General features: G+C 42.5%; 1 protein-coding gene and 1 long non-coding RNA gene across 2 annotated transcripts in view; both read left to right on the plus strand.

Moving 5' to 3' along the window:
* Positions 1 to 1260: 1260 nt before the first annotated feature.
* The window catches only part of LOC310850073 (uncharacterized protein), a 30254-nt gene continuing 13358 nt past the window's right edge, over positions 1261 to 18156 (plus strand). Inside the window, exons 1-8 of the mRNA XM_083751180.1 lie at positions 1261 to 1305; positions 1717 to 1752; positions 2260 to 2316; positions 3023 to 3067; positions 6028 to 6063; positions 8328 to 8384; positions 10593 to 10637; positions 12982 to 13017. Of these exons, the coding sequence (XP_083607306.1) occupies positions 1267 to 1305; positions 1717 to 1752; positions 2260 to 2316; positions 3023 to 3067; positions 6028 to 6063; positions 8328 to 8384; positions 10593 to 10637; positions 12982 to 13017 (351 nt within the window). The 5' untranslated portion in view covers positions 1261 to 1266. The remainder of the gene's footprint in view (positions 1306 to 1716; positions 1753 to 2259; positions 2317 to 3022; positions 3068 to 6027; positions 6064 to 8327; positions 8385 to 10592; positions 10638 to 12981; positions 13018 to 18156) is intronic.
* LOC310850084 lies at positions 15910 to 17888 on the plus strand. The gene is made up of 3 exons (XR_014567209.1): positions 15910 to 15974; positions 17128 to 17163; positions 17826 to 17888. It is a non-coding gene; the product is annotated as an uncharacterized lncRNA (long non-coding RNA).

Genomic DNA, 18156 nt, shown 5'->3' on the forward strand with positions numbered 1-18156 from the left:
CTGCCTTTCACGGAGCAAGTTCCTCCCAATCGGAGGAGCTCCGCCATTGCTGGAGGCACCAACCCGGAAGTCTCCCCCCCCCCCCAATTCTATTCTCACAACAACCCTACAAGAAAGATGGTCGGTGGGCAGAGTGAGACTGGATGCCACAGCATCATCCAGGAAGTTCAATGCCTGAGGAGATATTTGAGATCTGATCTCTGATACTTCATCCTAGGGGTTCTCAAGTCATGGTCTGAGAGCTACATTCAGATGGCTAGCAACATGTCCGTAAAATACAACAAGAATCCATGCACCAACGGGGCCAGCACATTACAGTCACTACAACAGGCAGCAATTTTCATGTGGGGAATTGTTTTGGCAACCTAGGAAGCTGTCCTCATCTTGAACTGTGGTGGCCACTCTGACCAGAAGCAGCTCTCAGGGGCCTTTCAGTGGGGATGACCAGGATCAAATCTGGGAACCTTCTGCATGCAAATCATATGCTGTAAGACTAAGCTGTGGTCCACTCAACAACCTTTTTTTGGGGCGGGGGGAATCTCAGTTGCCCCATTGAAAAGAAGCCCAAAGTTTCTGATAATCACACAAAAACAAAATGAAATAATATGAACCATTAGCTGGCCATTCAGTTAATAATCAGGAATGGCTGTGAGCAGAATGCCTGCTTTGCAAGGGGTTGGAATAGATAGCCCTCAGGGTGGATTCCAGCTCTACAATTCTATGATTCTATGAAATAAATATTGCAGGGTGAACTCTCCTTCTCCCCTCCCCTTTCCCTCTCCTGTCCATCAGTTTAACAGTCAGTGTGGTGATGAACTAGGGCCTGAGAGTTTAGAGTTCAAATCCCCATTCTCTCCTGAAGCACACTGGATGACAATGTGCCAGTAACAGTCTCTCAGCCTAACCTATGTCACATTCTCCTCTAAATCACTGCCTTCCCACATTTTGCCCTCCCTCAGTCCAGATTTTCCCATATCCTCTCCTTTTTGGAGTACCATGGGTCTGAAAAAAAACACTATATTGAGTAAGGAGTATGTGTGGGAAGGCAGTGATTTCGAGGAGAATGTCACATGGACAATGGAGAATCCGTGGAGATACAGGAAGCTTCCTATGCACATTAAATGTCAGTATGACTGAGTTCAAGAGTATGGAGCAATGTATATATGGCATGTCTAAGTTGGAGTAGTAGAATAGTGGAGCGTGGGAGGTTGGGGTGCATGTCATGTGTGGATCAGTTAATGCTTTCCCCCTCCTTTGTAGGATCTAATGGCCATGTTTGGAGGTGGTGGCGGTGGCGGCTTAATGGTAAGAATTTCTCCATCACCTCCCGTTTTCTTCTGTGCTTTCCTTTGGTTGGTGGGAGGCAACTGGGATATTATTATTTTTTAATTGCATCAACCAAAGTCACATGAGGTTGCTCCCTTGTTGAAGCTAAGCTGGTCTGCCCAGAGATAGTTACCTGGTGTCCACGGTATGGTGTGAAGGCAATTTTAAATAAATAAATAAAGTAAGTAAGTAAGTAAGTAAGTGTAGGGCAGTTGTTTTTTAAAAAAATAAGAAAAGAAAAAGATTCTGGTCCATATCATGGCAAGAGATATCAATTTCCTACCCTGGGGAAGACAGCAACTGTTGCACAGTATGTCTAAAATTGAGTAGTGGGGATGCCAAGTGAGTATCATCCAAGAGAAGATCAAAAACCTTTCCTTTCCTTTGCAGAACATGCTTGGAGGTGGTGGCGCTAGTAAACTAGCGGTAAGTGCATTTCTTTTACCTTCTTTCATTTTCCTCTGAGCAATTATATTGGGAAGTCAGAATTTCATCCTAAAACATGGTGGATGTTCTTATTGGGAGGCAAATAGCATCACCCTAAGAGAGTCACTCTGACACAAGCCAAATTCTTACAAGCACTAAAAGTGGTTTGCTTCCTGCAAAGCCTTCAAGCACCTGACTTCCATGCATCTCCCTCCTCCAGGACACTTGCAAGCATCCAAGGTCCTACAACCAACTACACTTCAATGGGTGGGTGTGATGAGAGAGAATTTTCAATGATGGAGCAAAAACTCTGGGATGCCCTCCATAGGAAGACCCATATGGGCAAATCACAATCAGAAATGGGCAAATCAGTCTAATTTTAGTCATGGTTGATGCGAAAACAGGATAATAGACCTGAAAGGCCTGGGGTATGATCCAACTGACTCTTCATCTATTCTTAGAGAAACCTGCCTTTCTGTAAAGATCTTTTTTTTTGCTTCCTTGTAGGCAATGGCCCCTCTGCTAGCTGGAGGTGGAGGTGATGGCGAGGTAGGTGGTGGAGGGGTAGGGCACAATCCTTTTTCATTGCAGGGCAGATCTTGCCATGAAGTCAGAAGTCAATCTGAAGCATCATCACCATCATCCTTATTTTGGACATGACTTGCTTGTTGAGGGAAACCACCATGAAACCATGTGTTTAGCTGCCCCCTCCCCAAACCATACTCATGCTCCCTCCTGGTCAGTATGCTGAGCACATGTGTGGAACCTCCAGGACCATAGGCAACATGCAGCCCTCAGAAGACCGCAGTAGCAAAGTGGTGATGTGGCTTGAATGATGAACTGGGAGTTTAGAGTTCAAATCCCCATTCTCTCATGAAGCACACTGGATGACAATGTGCCAGTAACAGTCTCTCATCCTAACCTGTCTCACATTCTCCTCTAAAACACTGCCTTCCCACATTTCCCTCTCTCTCAGTCCAGATTTTTCCATATTCTCTCCTTTAGGGAGTACCCTTGGTCTGAAAAAAAAGAAAAGATGTGTATTGAGGAAGGGGTGTGGGAAGGCAGTGATTTAGAGGAGAATGTCATATGGAAAATGGAGAATTTGTGGAGATACAGGAAGCTTCCTAAGCTCATTAAATGTCAGTATGGCTGAGTTCAAGCAATGCATATATGGCATATCTAAGTTGGCGTAGTAGAATAGTGGAGTGTGGGAGGTTGGGGTGCATGTCATGTGTGGATCAGTCAATGCTTTCCCCCTCCTTTGTAGGGTCTAATGGCCATGCTTGGAGGTGGTGGCGGTGGCGGCTTAATGGTAAGAATTTCTCCATCACCTTCTCCAATTGGTTGGTGGGAGGCAGCTGGGATAAAGATTTTAAAAAATGCATCAACCAAAGTCACATGAGGTTGCTCCCTTGTTGAAGCTTAGCTGGTCTGCCCCCCCCCCCAAAGGAAAGTAATGGGATGAAACTGTTCTTTGCAAAACAAACAAAACTGTTGCTACCAAGCAGGCCAATAGCAGCCTCTCTCTCTCTCTCTAACTCTCCATTTCATCCCAGAGTGCTCTAAGTTGTCTGCATAATAAAACTGCAGATAAAAACCAGATAAAAATCCCCCAAATTGTTTAAGAACATATATACAAAAATGTATAGTAAAATGCATGTAAAATCAGTAAACCCCTTGAGAGATGAATGTAGGCAACTAGCTTATATGTCTGGGCAGACTTGATGAATTCAAACAATGTTCTTTTTTTCATTTTTTTTCAATTAATTTTCCACATTTTTAAACAAACAAACAAACACAGATCATAAGTGAACTTAGTCTAATATTAATATCATAGTTAAATGACTTCCTCGAATTCCCTTGACTGAATTTCGTTATATATCATTGTAACGGTTTTCCAAAACAGTTTCTCATAATATTTACTTACTCCTTAACTTCTTTATCTCTTTTCATCTTAACTTTAAACATAATGTTTTATAATTTCACATATTTAAATCCTTAGCCTATCTGTTACTTTGCAAGTGTTTCTATTTAATTTAACTTAGCATATTTGGATAAATAGTCTTTGAATTTCTTCCATACTTCCTGATATTCCTCCTCCTTCTGGTCACGGATTCTTCCAGTCAGGTCGGCTAGCTCCGGAAAGTCCATCATCTTCATCTGCCATTCCTCCACTGTTGGTATTTCTTGTGTTTTCCAATTTTTGGCTAATAAAATTTGAGCTGCAGTTGGGGCATACAAAAGCAGTCTAACATCTTTTTTGGGCAATTCCAAACCTATTATTCCAAGAAGAAAGGCCTCTGGTTTCTTAACAAACGTATATTTCAAGATTTTTTACCAACTCATTATAAATCTTCTCCCAGAAGTCTTTCACCTTGGGACAGGTCTACCACATATGGTAAAAGGTACCCTCCTTTTCTTTACATTTCAAGCATAGATTATCACTATTGTGATAAATCTTTGCTAACTTTCCAGGGACCAAGTACCATCTATACATCAGTTTCATTATATTTTCCTTTAACATTGTACATGCAGTGAACTTGAGCCCTTTCCTCCACAACCTTTCCCAATCTTCAAACATTATGTTATGTCCCACATCTCTTGCCCAATCTATCATCATGGGTTTAACTTGTTCATTCTTTGTATGCCACTCCAATAATAAATTATACATTTTAGACAAATTTTTAACTTTAGAATCTAACAACCCCGTTTCCAATTTGTTTTTTCCGAAGCAAAACCATTTTTCTTTGTACAATTCATTAATCTGGTGATAATGTAACCAATTGGTTTTATCTTTGATTTGGTCAAATGGCTTTAATTTAAGTCCTTCATTATCTTCCAATAACAAATCTAAATATCTTAACCACTTGGATTCCATATTTGAATTTTTCTGGGCCTTTGCCTCCATTGGCGAGAGCCATCTGGGTGTTTTCCTTTCTAGAAGATCTTTGTATTTAATCCAAACATTATATAGAGATTTTCTAATCACAAGATTTTTAAAGCCATTGTGGGCCTTTACCTTCTCATACCATAGATATGCATGCCATCCAAACACATTGTCAAATCCCTCCAAATCTATAACATCAGTATCCTCTAGTTGTATCCATTCCTTCATCCAGCAAAGCGTTGCTGCTTCAAAATAGATCTTCAAATTTGGCAGGGAAAATCCCCCTCTTTCTTTCAAGTCTGTTAGTAATTTATATTTGATTCTGGGTTTTTCCCCCTGCCATATAAATCTAGATAGTGCTTTTTGCCATTCTTTAAAACACTTCACATTATCAATAATTGGTAGGGCTTGAAGCAGAAACAACATCTTTGGCAATACATTCATCTTAACTACAGATATCCTGCCCATTAATGACAATTTCAAATTAGACCAAGTCTCCAAATCTCACTTGATTTCATTCCATAATTTCTCATAGTTATCTTTATATAGATTCAAATTTATCACCGACAAATTGACCCCCAGATATTTAACTTTTTTCACCAAGACTAGGCCCATCTTTTCTTGTAATAACTTCCTTTCCTCATTGTCCAGATTTCTCTCTAGAACTTTGGTTTTGCTCTTATTTAACTTAAATCCTGCTACCTGCCCGAATTCCTGTATTGTCTCCAGTGCTTTTACTGCACTGGAGTCTGGTTCTTGAAGTGTCAATACTAGATCATCAGCAAAGGCATTTAATTTATATTGTTTGGATCCTACTACTATACCTTTAATTTGTTCTTCTTTTCTTATCAACAAGACCTCAAGGACTGAAATAAACATCAGAGGGGAAAGTGGGCACCCTTGCCTGGTTCCCTTCTCAAGAATTAAAACAATTTTCAGCAGCAGGCATCTACAACAACATAGCAAGGATGCCTGACCAATGTCAACAAGCTAGAGTTCCTAACTGAAAATGCTGCTACTCTAAATTGTTGACTGCTTATAAATGTGGCACAAGTATTATGTGGCATTTGTAAAAGTGCTGGTTTCACAGTTTTGAACCCATCAGCCAGGGGCCTTAAGTAAAGTCGTTCCACATTAAGAGCTTCATTTACCAATTGTAGAAAATGAAAAATTCTATGACTCTATGACTCTACAAGAAATACCAGAAAGAAAGAAACTAAAGGAAGCCCAGATTGGCTGGACTGCTCCACATCATGACAAGAGACATTGATTTCCTACCCTGAGGAAGACAGCAACTGTTGCACAGTATGTCTAAAATTGAGTAGTGGGGATGGCAAGTGTATATCATCCAAGAGAAGATCAAAAATCTTTCCTTTCCTTTGCAGAACATGCTTAGAAATGGTGGTGCTAGTAAACTAGCGGTAAGTGCATTTCTATTACCTTCTTTCATTTTCCTCTGAGCTATTATTTTGGGAAGTCAGAATTTCATCCTAAAACATGGCAGGTGTTCTTATTGGGAGGCCAATAGCATCACCCCAAGAAAGTGTCTCCACCGCAAGCCAACTTCCTACAAGCACTATAAGTGGTTTGCTTCCTGCAAAGCCTTCAAGCACCTGACTTCCATGCATCTCCCTCCTCCAGGACACTTTTGAGCATCCAAGGTCCTACAACCAAGTACAGTTCAATGGGTGGGTGTGAAGAGAGAGCATTTTCAATGGTGGAGCAAAAGCTCTGGGATGCCCTCCATAGGAAGACCCATATGGGCCCATCACAAACAGAAATGGGCAAATCAGTCTAATTTTAGTCATTGTCACTTTTGCACTTGTTTACCCAACAGTCTGTTCTGCTCCATTTCTGCATCAATTTGTGAGCGAGTTGTTCAAACACATAGCTACAGGACACTCATAGGACCAGGTATCTCAATGCATCACCTCTCTATCCATACATGAAGCTTTTCACCAAAGCCCCTCCTGTAGATGCAGTGGCCATCTGTGGTGAGGGAGGTGTCTAAGAGGGAAGTGGCATTCTCAGCCTCAGCCAGCATGGCCAATGGTTAGGGATGACAGGAGTCCAGCAAAATTTGCAAGGCAACTGGCTCTTCATCCCTGGCTAAAATCTCCCATTAGACATGAAGTTCTTTTGCCAGATGTGAAAGGGGTTTAACATTCTGAAATTTGCCCTGAATTCTGCAATTATGTCAAATGTGGGCCAAAGGTCCTCTCATCTCTACCACAAGTAAGATGGGTGGAGCCTTTTACTTTTCATATTTGGGAATTTTAACAGTCTTTTTTGGTGAGAAACTGACCATCCTTTCCATGTCCATAGAGATAGAAGGATCTGTCAATTTTGGTTCCCCCATTTCCATTTTTTCCAATCTTTAATCTGATTCTCCACATTTCTGCAGCCATCTGCTTATTAAAAAAGAAAAAAAGAAAATTCCTCAGTATTTTAGTGCAATTTTCTCCTGAAAATCATATCCCCCCCCATCCCACTTACAACTATACCAAATATAGCATATCTACATATACCTTAGGAGTTTCCCTTTGTAGGCAGTTCTCATTAATATCCAAGTATTTGCAAGCATTTTTCCTTATACAATGCATTTTTCCTAATATAATATTTGGTGGTGGTAAGAAACTATCCATTATAATCTTCCTGTATTTGTGAAGCTGTTGTAGGCCTTGGGAATGAAGTCAGTAATGACACTGGGTTGGTAAGAATCTAATATAAGCATCTCTTACAGTATGTGTTAGACTTTTGTGCTATATTCACATGCAAGGCTATTGCATGAAGAATGACTGCTCAGCTGGACACACCCCAGATGACACATTCTTGCTGCGTACTCAACATTTCCATCTTCAGTGAGGATGTCTCCAAAAGGGCATTTATACATGAATAGCTAAATATATATCAGCTCCCCCCTTGCAGGTGCCCATACAGATTCAAGCTATTTCCACGGTGGGACAGCAGTGTGTGTTTTGTCATTGGAGACAGTGAAAGTGACGGAGATGTTGCTCCATCTATCCTCTCCATGTGCTAGACCTAATACTAGGATACTGGTCCCTGTGCTCTTATTGTTGTGAAGCCAGAAGTAATCCCGAAAGATTTTCGGAAGTCCTATAACATCACCCAAGGAGACCTCAAATGCATTCCAAGTTCTCAGCGTCCTAGGAAATACTTAAAGTTTAGAAAGGAGGAAGACCTTCCCAGACTGTTTAGGTGAAGGTTTTATTTCCCGCAACATAAATGGCCTGGGTATAGTCTGGAGACACATGAAGACTCCACCTAACTGAAGTTAAGCAGTTCTGAGTGGGTAAAGGGGAATGAAACTATGGCATTTGCAATCACAGGATGTAATGTTGACCATCAATTTGGATCATTATAAATGGGGAGAAGACAAATACATGGAGGTTAAGGCTATCCATAAATGTTCATCATGATGGCTGTTACATTACCTCAAGTACCAGAGGCCTGATGCCTGTAGGTGATAGTTGCTGAGGAACTAGAGCAGGAGGCTTCTATTGTCCTCTTGTTCTACATGCGAGGTTCTAATAGGCACCCACTTGGCTGATGTGAAAAGAGGATGATAGACCTGAAAGGCCTGGGGTATGATCCAACTGACTCTTCATCTATTCTTAGAGAAATTTGCCTTTCTGTAAAGATCTTTCTTTTTACTTCCTTGTAGGCAATGGTCCCTATGCTAGCTGCTGGTGGAGGTGATGGCGAGGTAGGTGGTGGAGGGGTAGGGCACAATCCTTTTTCATTTCAGGGCAGATCTTGCCATGAAGTCAGATGTCAATCTGAAGCATCACCACCATCATCCTTATTCTGGATATGACTTGCTTGTTGAGGGAAACCACCATGAAACCATGTGTTTAGCCGACCCCTCCCCAAACCATGCTCCTTCTGGGTTCAATTAAGGGTCTCCTATGCACACAGGTCCTGCTATCAGCTTGATGTTCTACAAAAATATTACATATCTGAACATAAAGCATTATGCCCACACCTCACTTACAAGCGCAGCTGATTCCTATATCTGAACAGCCACAATTTGCGCACTTGTTGTTTGTGCTCTGCTAGTTGGTAGCAGCTGTTTGCAGGAAGAAACCATTTAGAAAGGGAAGAGGGGGAGAGATCAGACAAATAATCCCCCCCCCCGTCTCTCTTTTGCTGGGTGGCTGCAGGCATTTTAAGACCATGGCAAGAAAGGGAGGGGAGATCACTGATTAGACATGTTCCCATAGGAAATATTGGAGATTGCCAGCTCTTTATGAAAAACACTCACCCCAACCAACAATTTATTGGGAACTCATTTTGTTCTTTAAGTGGGACCTCATGACTCATTGAACATATACGTGATTATAGGAAGCATTCTAGGTTAGTGATGTGCTTTTCTTATGAACCTCCAAGAATTTCCAATACTCCAAAAGCAATTCAAGTACAGTGGTACCTTGGGTTACAGACACTTCAGGTTACAGACACTACAGGTTATAGACTCCGCTAACCCAGAAATAGTACCCCGGGTTAAGAACTTTGCTTCGGGATGAGAACAGAAATCGCGTGGCTGCAGCAGGAGGCCCCATTAGCAAAAGTGGTGCTTCAGGTTAAGAACAGTTTCAGGTTAAGAACAGACCTCTGGAACGAATTAAGTTCCACTGTACCATTGTACTGCAAAGGGTCTGCCTATTGACTTTTCTCTTCCAAAAGCAATGGAAAATAGAAATGTTGCCTTGACTAGAAACTTTGCCATCTGGCAATTGAAACAGCAATGGAATGTATCGCCACACTGGAGGACTGGTTACCTGATCTCCCAGCAGCTGAATCCCCACCTCCTTCTGGGAAGAAATGGGGAGGGATGAGCTGGTGAGGAGGTCAGCATGGTGCAAATGTACTGGAGGATCTGATCCCATGATCCTGCTGGCAGGTTTCAACTGCACCTGCCCCTCTATCACCTCACCCCCCATTACTCCTGCTAAGTAGCCGCAATTCAGCTGTCAAGACGTCAGGTGAATGCCGCTGCCCGCCATGGCACACACTAGTGGGCACAGCTAGGGGCAAGATAAAACTTTGCCAACTGGAGAATGCTGGTTTCTTCATGCAATGAGAAACCAAAGCAAATGGGGGTGGACCTATGAATATGCACATTAACAGAGATAATTCTCCTGTTCCCATTGTAGGCCATGTTGCCTATGCTTTCCGAAGATGGTGATGATGATGAAGGCGGTGCTGCGGTAAGAAACTCTCCCTTTTAATTCCAGGGCAATTCTGAGGGCAGGGTTAAGGATGTGGCCCCAATCACCATATTTCCTCTGCACACACAAGTAGGCTGTGAGGAAGCCTAAAGTATCCCATCAAAGCTGCATTTTAAACAAAACATGTGTTTAGCCAAACCGTACTCATGCTCCCTCCTGGTCAGTATGCTGAGCACATGCATGGAACCTCCAGCAACATAGGCAACATGCAACCCTCAGAAGACCGCAGTACCAAAGTGGTGATGTGGCTTGAATGATGAACTAGGGCCTGGGAGATTAGAGTTCAAATCCCCATTCTCCCATGAAGCACACTGGATGTGCCAGTAACATTCTCTCAGCCTAACCTGTCTCACATTCTCCTCTAAAACACTGCCTTCCCACGTTTCCCTCTCTCTCAGTCCAGATTTTCCCATATTCTCTCCATTTGGGAGTACCCTTGGTTTGAAGAAAAAAAAAATCTGTTTTGTGGAAGGGGTATGTGTGGGAATGCAGTGAAGGAGAATGTCATATGGACAATGGAGAATTTGTGGAGATACAGGAAGCTTCCTACGCTCATTAAATGTCAGTATGGCTGAGTTCAAGAGAATGGAGCAATGTATATATGGCATGTCTAAGTTGGAGTAGTAGAATAGTGGAGTGTGGGAGGTTGGGGTGCATGTCATGTGTGGATCGGTCATTGCTTTCCCCCTCCTTTGTAGGGTCTAATGGCCATGCTTGGAGGTGGTGGCGGTGGCGGCTTAATGGTAAGAATTTCTCCATCACCTTCTCCAATTGGTTGGTGGGAGGCAGCTGGGATAAAGATTTTAAAAATTGCATCAACCAAAGTCACATGAGGTTGCTCCCTTGTTGAAGCTAAGTCTGTTTGCCCAGAGATATTTACCTGGTGTCCAGGGTATGGTGTGAAGGCAAAAGAAAGAAAGAGAGAGAGAGAGAGAGAGAGAGAGAGAGAGAGAAAGAAAGAAAGAAAGAAAGAAAGAAAGAAAGAAAGAAAGAAAGAAAGAAAGAAAGAAAGAAAGTGAGTGTGTAGGGCTGTTGTTTCTTTTTAAAAAATATAAGAAAAGAAAAAGGAAGAATAAAAGCAATGGTATGAAGCTGTTCTTTGTGAAACAAACAAAACTGCTGGTTACCAAGCAGGCCAATAGCAGCCCCCCCCCTCTCTTTTTTATGCCAGAGTGCTCTAAGTTCTCTACATAATAAAACTGTTGATAAAAAAACAGCTAAAAATTCCCCAAATTGTGGGGGCCACTAGGTGGCGCATCGGAAGATGGCTGACAATAACATCTCTCTGACCCACACGACGTAATTTGGAGGCTATGATGGGGGTAATTAGCCTCCTTAACCCCCCCCCCAGGATTGTGGGGGGGATGGCCCTTGCCTGCTGTGCCCTATACCATCCCCGAATTTGTGGGAGTGGGGGCACTAGGCACAAAGCCCTCCTGTGGGATTCCGGCACTCCTGGACGCTGTCTCTGACCCGCGCCTCTAGTTGCAAGAATCTTCAAAAGAAACAATTTGGACGAGATAAATTGCACATACTTCAAGGAAAAAGGGGGAGTAAAGACTGCTGACAGAAGAGATCTCTGATAACAAGACAAGAATAAAATATGAGAAGATACGTCAAGATACGGTACGGCAAATGACTGAGGGGGGAGGGGGAAAAAACACCTTCCTTTCCTTTTTTATGTGATTAAACAAGAATCCCCTCCCCTAATGAGTTAGAAATGTCGCTTTAAGGACTTAAGCTGTGGATTTAAGGCTGTGTGGAGATAAACTTTCGAACCAAAGCAATGTTTCAAGACGAAGCTGGAAAGTTAAGAGTTTTGGAATGACGCAGTTAAAAATGCCGTCGCCATTTTGGGAGGCATTGTTGGAGCTCTTAAGTCTGGGAGGAGAAAGAGAGAAATAGAGCTGTTTACATATTATGGATTAACTCCTCAGTGGGACTTAAGTGTGACAAATGCCTAATTTATGATGGAAAGAGCGATGTTATCTACGAAGGAGATATATGGAAACCATCTGGACTTAGATTGGAAGAACGGGAAATTCACACAGCATTATTATATTTGCTTATCGGTTTAAGGAGACTAACAGAAGAGATCGTAAAAGAAAAAGAGAAATTATATGAACAAGATATGATGTGGAAACACCAAGATAAGACTGGATAGAATTATGAACTTTGACTGGACTGATTGGGATTGATTTGGACATTAACGCAGTAATAAGAAGATGATTTGAAAGCCCTTTGGATCTTGAAGTATGGGTTTCCCCAACAAAATTTAAAAATTTGGCTTTGTAATTTGGAATTTATCTGATGTGATTTAATTTGATGTGATTGGCCAGTTAATAAAAATTATTTTTAAAAAATTTCCCCAAATTGTTTAAAAACATATATACATAAAATAAGAAATAAAATGCATGTAAAATCAGTAAAGCCCTTGAGAGATGAATGTAGGTAACTAGCGTATATGTCTGGGTAGATTTAATGAATTAAAACAATTTTTAGCAGGCATCTGCAACAACATAGCAAGGATGCCTGACTAATGTCAACAGGACAGGAGTTCCTAACTGATAATGCTGCTACTCTAAATCAGGCTTCCTCAGCCTCGGCCCTCCAGATATTTTTGGCCTACTACTCCCATGATCCCCAGCTAGCAAGACCAGTGGTCAGGAATGATGGGAATTGTAGTCTCAAAACATCTGAGGAAGCCTGCTCTAAACTGTTGACTCCTTACAAATGTGGAACAAGTATTATGTGACATTTGTAAAAGTGCTACTAGTTTCACAGTTCTAAACCCATCAGCCAGGGACCTTAAATAAACTTGTTCCACAACATTAAGGGCTTCATTTACCAATTGTAGAAATTAAACAATTCTATGATTCTATGACTCTACAAAGAAATAGCAGAAAAGCAGCAACTAAAGAAAGCCCAGATTGGCTGGACTGCTCCACATCATGGCAGGAGATATCGATTTCCTACCCTGAGGAAGACAGCAACTGTTGCGCAGTATGTCTAAAACTGAGTAGCGGGGTGCCAAGTGTGTATCAGCCAAGAGAAGTTCAAAAACCCTTCTTTTCCTTTCCTTTGCAGGAGATGCTTCAAAATGGTGGTGCTAGTAAACTAATGGTAAGTGCATTTCTATTACCTTCTCTCATTTTCTTCTGTGCTATTATTTTGGGAAGTCAGAATTTCATCCTAAAACATGGCAGCTGTCCTTATTGGGAGGCAAATAACATCACCCCAAGAGAGTCTCTCCGATGCAAGCTAAATTCTTACAAGTACTAAAAGTGTTTTGCTATCTGCAAAGCCTTCAGGCACCTAACTTCCAGGCGTCTCCCTCCCCCAGGACACTTTTGAGCATCCAAGGTCTTTTGGTAAGAAATGTTGGTGGCAAGGAAGGTTTCTTCACCTGATAACAAATAGAGTCGATGTCAGGGAACTGCCATTTCTTTGTAGAAACTTTACTGATGGTAAAGCTTGGAGGACTTAAACGCTTACGCACGAGCAGCCCCCTTTTCCCATTACAGTCATGTAAGGCAAATAAGCCTGGAACGTGCGCATTATATAAGATGATATTTTTCTCTCCTTTGTAGGAAGTTCTACCTATGCTTAGCGGAGCTGGTGGTGGTGATAAACAAAGTGATCCTCTGGTAAGGGATACAATCCTGTTTTGTTTTAGGACAATTTCTGTCATGGGCAGTGGTCCATCCCAGAACATTCAAGTAAGGGTCTCCTATGCACACAGGTCCTGCTATCAGCTTGATTGTTCTGCAAAAATATTACATATCTGAACATAAAGATTATACCCAAACCTCACTTAGAAGCGCAGCTGATTCCTATACAGTCATACCTCGGGTTAAATGTGCTGCGAGTGGAGCGCCTTCGAGTTGCACTCCTCAGCAACCTGGAAGTAACGGAGCACATTACTTCTGGGTTTCGCCGCTTGCACATGCGCAGACGCTCAAAATGATGTCACACGCATGCGCAGAAGCGGCGAGAAGCGACGTGTGCGTGCACAGATGTACCGTCGCTAGTTAGGTTTACCTCTAAATGCGAATGGGGCTCCGGAATGGATCCAATTCGTATCTAGAGGTGCCACTGTATCTGAACAGCCACAATTTGCCATGTCCTTTGTTGTTTGTGCTCTGCTAGCTGGTAGCAGCTGTTTACAGGCAGAAACCATTTAGAAAGGGAAGAGGGGGAGAGATCAGACCAATTATTTCCCCCCCTTGTCTCTCTTTTGCTGGCTAGCTGCAGCCATTTTAAGAAGAAACCATGGCAAGAGAGGGAGGGGAGATCACTGATTAGACATGTTTCCATAGGAAATATTGGAGATTGCCAGCTCTTTATGAAAAACACTCGCCCCTAACCAACAATTTATTGGGAACTCATTTTGTTCTTTAAGTGGGACCTCATGTCACACTGAACATATATATGATTCTGGGAAGTATTCTAGGTTTGTAGTGTGCTTTTCTTATGAACCTCCAAGAATTTCCAATACTCCAAAAGCAATTCAAGTACAGTGGTACCTTGGGTTACAGACGCTTCAGGTTACAGACACTACAGGTTATAGACTCCGCTAACCCAGAAATAGTACCCCGGGTTAAGAACTTTGCTTCGGGATGAGAACAGAAATCACGCGGCGGCAGCAGGAGGCCCCATTAGCGAAAGTGGTGCTTCGGGTTAAGAACAGTTTCAGGTTAAAAACAGACCTCCAGAACGAATTAAGTACTTAACCTGATGTACCACTATACTGCAAAGGGTCTGCCCATTGACTTTTCTCTTCCAAAAGCAATGGAAAATAGAAATGTTGCCTTGACTAGAAACTTTGCCATCTGGCAATTGAAACAGCAATGGAATGTATCGCCACACAGGAGGACTGCTTACCTGATCTCCCAGCAGCTGAATCCCCACCTCCTTCTGGGAAGAAATGGGGAGGGATGAGCTGGTGAGGAGGTCAGCATGGTGCAAATGTACTGGAGGATCTGATCCCATGATCCTGCTGGCAGGTTTCAACTGCACCTGCCCCTCTATCACCTCACCCCCCATTACTCCTGGTAAGTAGCCGCAATTCAGCTGTCAAGAGGTCAGGTGAATGCCGCTGCCCGCCATGGCACACACTACTGGGCGCAGCTAGGGGCAAGATAAAACTTTGCCGACTGGAGAATGCTGGTTTCTTCATGCAATGAGAAACCAAAGCAAATGGGGGTGGACCTATGAATATGCACATTAACAGAGATAATTCTCCTGTTCCCATTGTAGGCCATGTTGCCTATGCTTTCCGAAGATGGTGATGATGATGAAGGCGGTGCTGCGGTAAGAAACTCTCCCTTTTAATTCCAGGGCAATTCTGAGGGCAGGGTTAAGGATGTGGCCCCAATCACCATATTTCCTCTGCACACACAAGTAGGCTGTGAGGAAGCCTAAAGTATCCCATCAAAGCTGGATTTTAAACAAAACATGTGTTTAGCCAAACCATACTCATGCTCCCTCCTGGTCAGTATGCTGAGCACATGCATGGAACCTCCAGCAACATAGGCAACATGCAACCCTCAGAAGACAGCAGTACCAAAGTGGTGATGTGGCTTGAATGATGAACTAGGGCCTGGGAGATTAGAGTTCAAATCCCCATTCTCCCATGAAGCACACTGGATAACAATGTGCCAGTAACATTCTCTCAGCCTAACCTGTCTCACATTCTCCTCTAAAACACTGCCTTCCCACATTTCCCTCTCCCTCAGTCCAGATTTTCCCATATTCTCTCCATTTGGGAGTACCCTTGGTTTGAAAAAAAAAATCTGTTTTGTGGAAGGGGTATGTGTGGGAATGCAGTGAAAGAGAATGTCATATGGACAATGGAGAATTTGTGGAGATACAGGAAGCTTCCTACGCTCATTAAATGTCAGTATGGCTGAGTTCAAGAGAATGGAGCAATGCATATTTGGCATGTCTAAGTTGGCGTAGTAGAATAGTGGAGTGTGGGAGGTTGGGGTGCATGTCATGTGTGGATCGGTCAATGCTTTCCCCCTCCTTTGTAGGGTCTAATGGCCATGCTTGGAGGTGGTGGCGGTGGCGGCTTAATGGTAAGAATTTCTCCATCACCTTCTCCAATTGGTTGGTGGGAGGCAGCTGGGATAAAGATTTTAAAAATTGCATCAACCAAAGTCACATGAGGTTGCTCCCCTGTTGAAGCTAAGTCTGTTTGCCCAGAGATATTTACCTGGTGTCCAGGGTATGGTGTGAAGGCAAAAGAAAGAAAGAAAGAAAGAAAGAAAGAAAGAAAGAAAGAAAGAAAGAAAGAAAGAAAGAAAGAAAGAAAGAAAGTGTAGGGCTGTTGTTTTTTTTAAAAAAATAAGAAAAGAAAAAGGAGCAATAAAAGCAATGGAATGAAACTGTTTGTGAAACAAACAAAACTGCTGCTACCAATCAGGCCAATAGTAGCCCCCCCCTCTCTGTCATCCCATAGTGCTTTAAGTTCTCTACATAATAAAACTGTTGATAAAAAAACAGCTAAAAATTCCCCAAATTGTTTAAAAACATATATACATAAAATAATCAATAAAATGCATGTAAAATCAGTAAAGCCCTTGAGAGATGAATGTAGGCAACTAGCTTATATGTCTGGGTAGATTTGATGAATTAAAACAATTTTCATCAGGCATCTGCAACAACATAGCAAGGATGCCTGACTAATGTCAACAGGCTAGGAGTTCCTAACTGATAATGCTGCTACTCTAAACCAGGCTTCCTCAGCCTCGGCCCTCCAGATATTTTTGGCCTACAACTCCCATGATCCCTAGCTAGCAAGACCAGTGGTCAGGGTTGATGGGAATTGTAGTCTCAAAACATCTGAGGAAGCCTGCTCTAAACTGTTGACACCTTACAAATGTGGAACAAGTATTATGTGGCATTTGTAAAAGTGCTACTAGTTTCACAGTTCTGAACCCATCAGCCAGGGACCTTAAATAAACTTGTTCCACAACATTAAGGGCTTCATTTACCAATTGTAGAAATTAAACAATTCTATGATTCTATGACTCTACAAAGAAATAGCAGAAAAGCAGCAACTAAAGAAAGCCCAGATTGGCTGGACTGCTCCACATCATGGCAGGAGATATCGATTTCCTACCCTGAGGAAGACAGCAACTGCTGCACAGTATGTGTAAAACTGAGTAGCGGGGATACCAAGTGTGTATCATCCAAGAGAAGATCAAAAGCCTTTCTTTTCCTTTGCAGGACATGCTTGGAAATGGTGGTGCTAGTAATCTAGCGGTAAGAGCATTTCTATTACCTTCTCTCATTTTCTTCTGTGCTATTATTTTGGGAAGTCAGAATTTCATCCTAAAACATGGCGGATGTCCTTATTGGGAGGCAAATAACATCGCCCCAAGAGAGTCTCTTCGATGCAAGCTAAATTCTTACAAGTACTAAAAGTGTTTTGCTATCTGCAAAGCCTTCAGGCACCTAACTTCCAGGCGTCTCCCTCCCCCAGGACACTTTTGAGCATCCAAGGTCTTTTGGTAAGAAATGTTGGTGGCAAGGAAGGTTTCTTCACCTGATAACAAATAGAGTCATGTAAGGCGTTTAAGCCTTGTACGTGCGCATTATATAGGATGATGTTTTTCTCCTCTTTGTAGGCACTTGCACCTATGCTTAGAGGTTAAGGCTTTCCATAAATGTTCATCATGATGGCTGTTACATTACCTAAAGTACCAGAGGCCTTATGCCTGTAGGTGATAGTTGCTGAGGAACTAGAGCAGGAGGCTTCTATTGTCCTCTTGTTCTACATGCAAGGTTCTAATAGGCACCCACTTGGTTGATGTGAAAAGAGGATGATAGACCTGAAAGGCCTGGGGTATGATCCAACTGACTCTTCATCTATTCTTAGAGAAACTTGCCTTTCTGTAAAGATCTTTCTTTTTACTTCCTTGTAGGCAATGGCCCCTCTGCTAGCTGGAGGTGGAGGTGATGGCGAGGTAGGTGGTGGAGGGGTAGGGCACAATCCTTTTTCATTGCAGGGCAGATCTTGCCATGAAGTCAGAAGTCAATCTGAAGCACCATCACCATCATCCTTGTTCTGGACATGACTTGCTTGTTGAGGGAAACCACCATGAAACCATGTGTTTAGCCTCCCCAAACCAGGCTCCTTCTGGGTCTCCTATGCACACAGGTCCTGCTATCAGCTTGATATTCTACAAAAATATTACATATCTGAACATAAAGCATTATGCCCACACCTCACTTACAAGTGCAGCTGATTCCTAT

This window comes from Podarcis gaigeae, assembly GCF_964106915.1.
Source record: "Podarcis gaigeae genome assembly, chromosome: 8".
Taxonomy (NCBI): Eukaryota; Metazoa; Chordata; class Lepidosauria; order Squamata; family Lacertidae; genus Podarcis; species Podarcis gaigeae.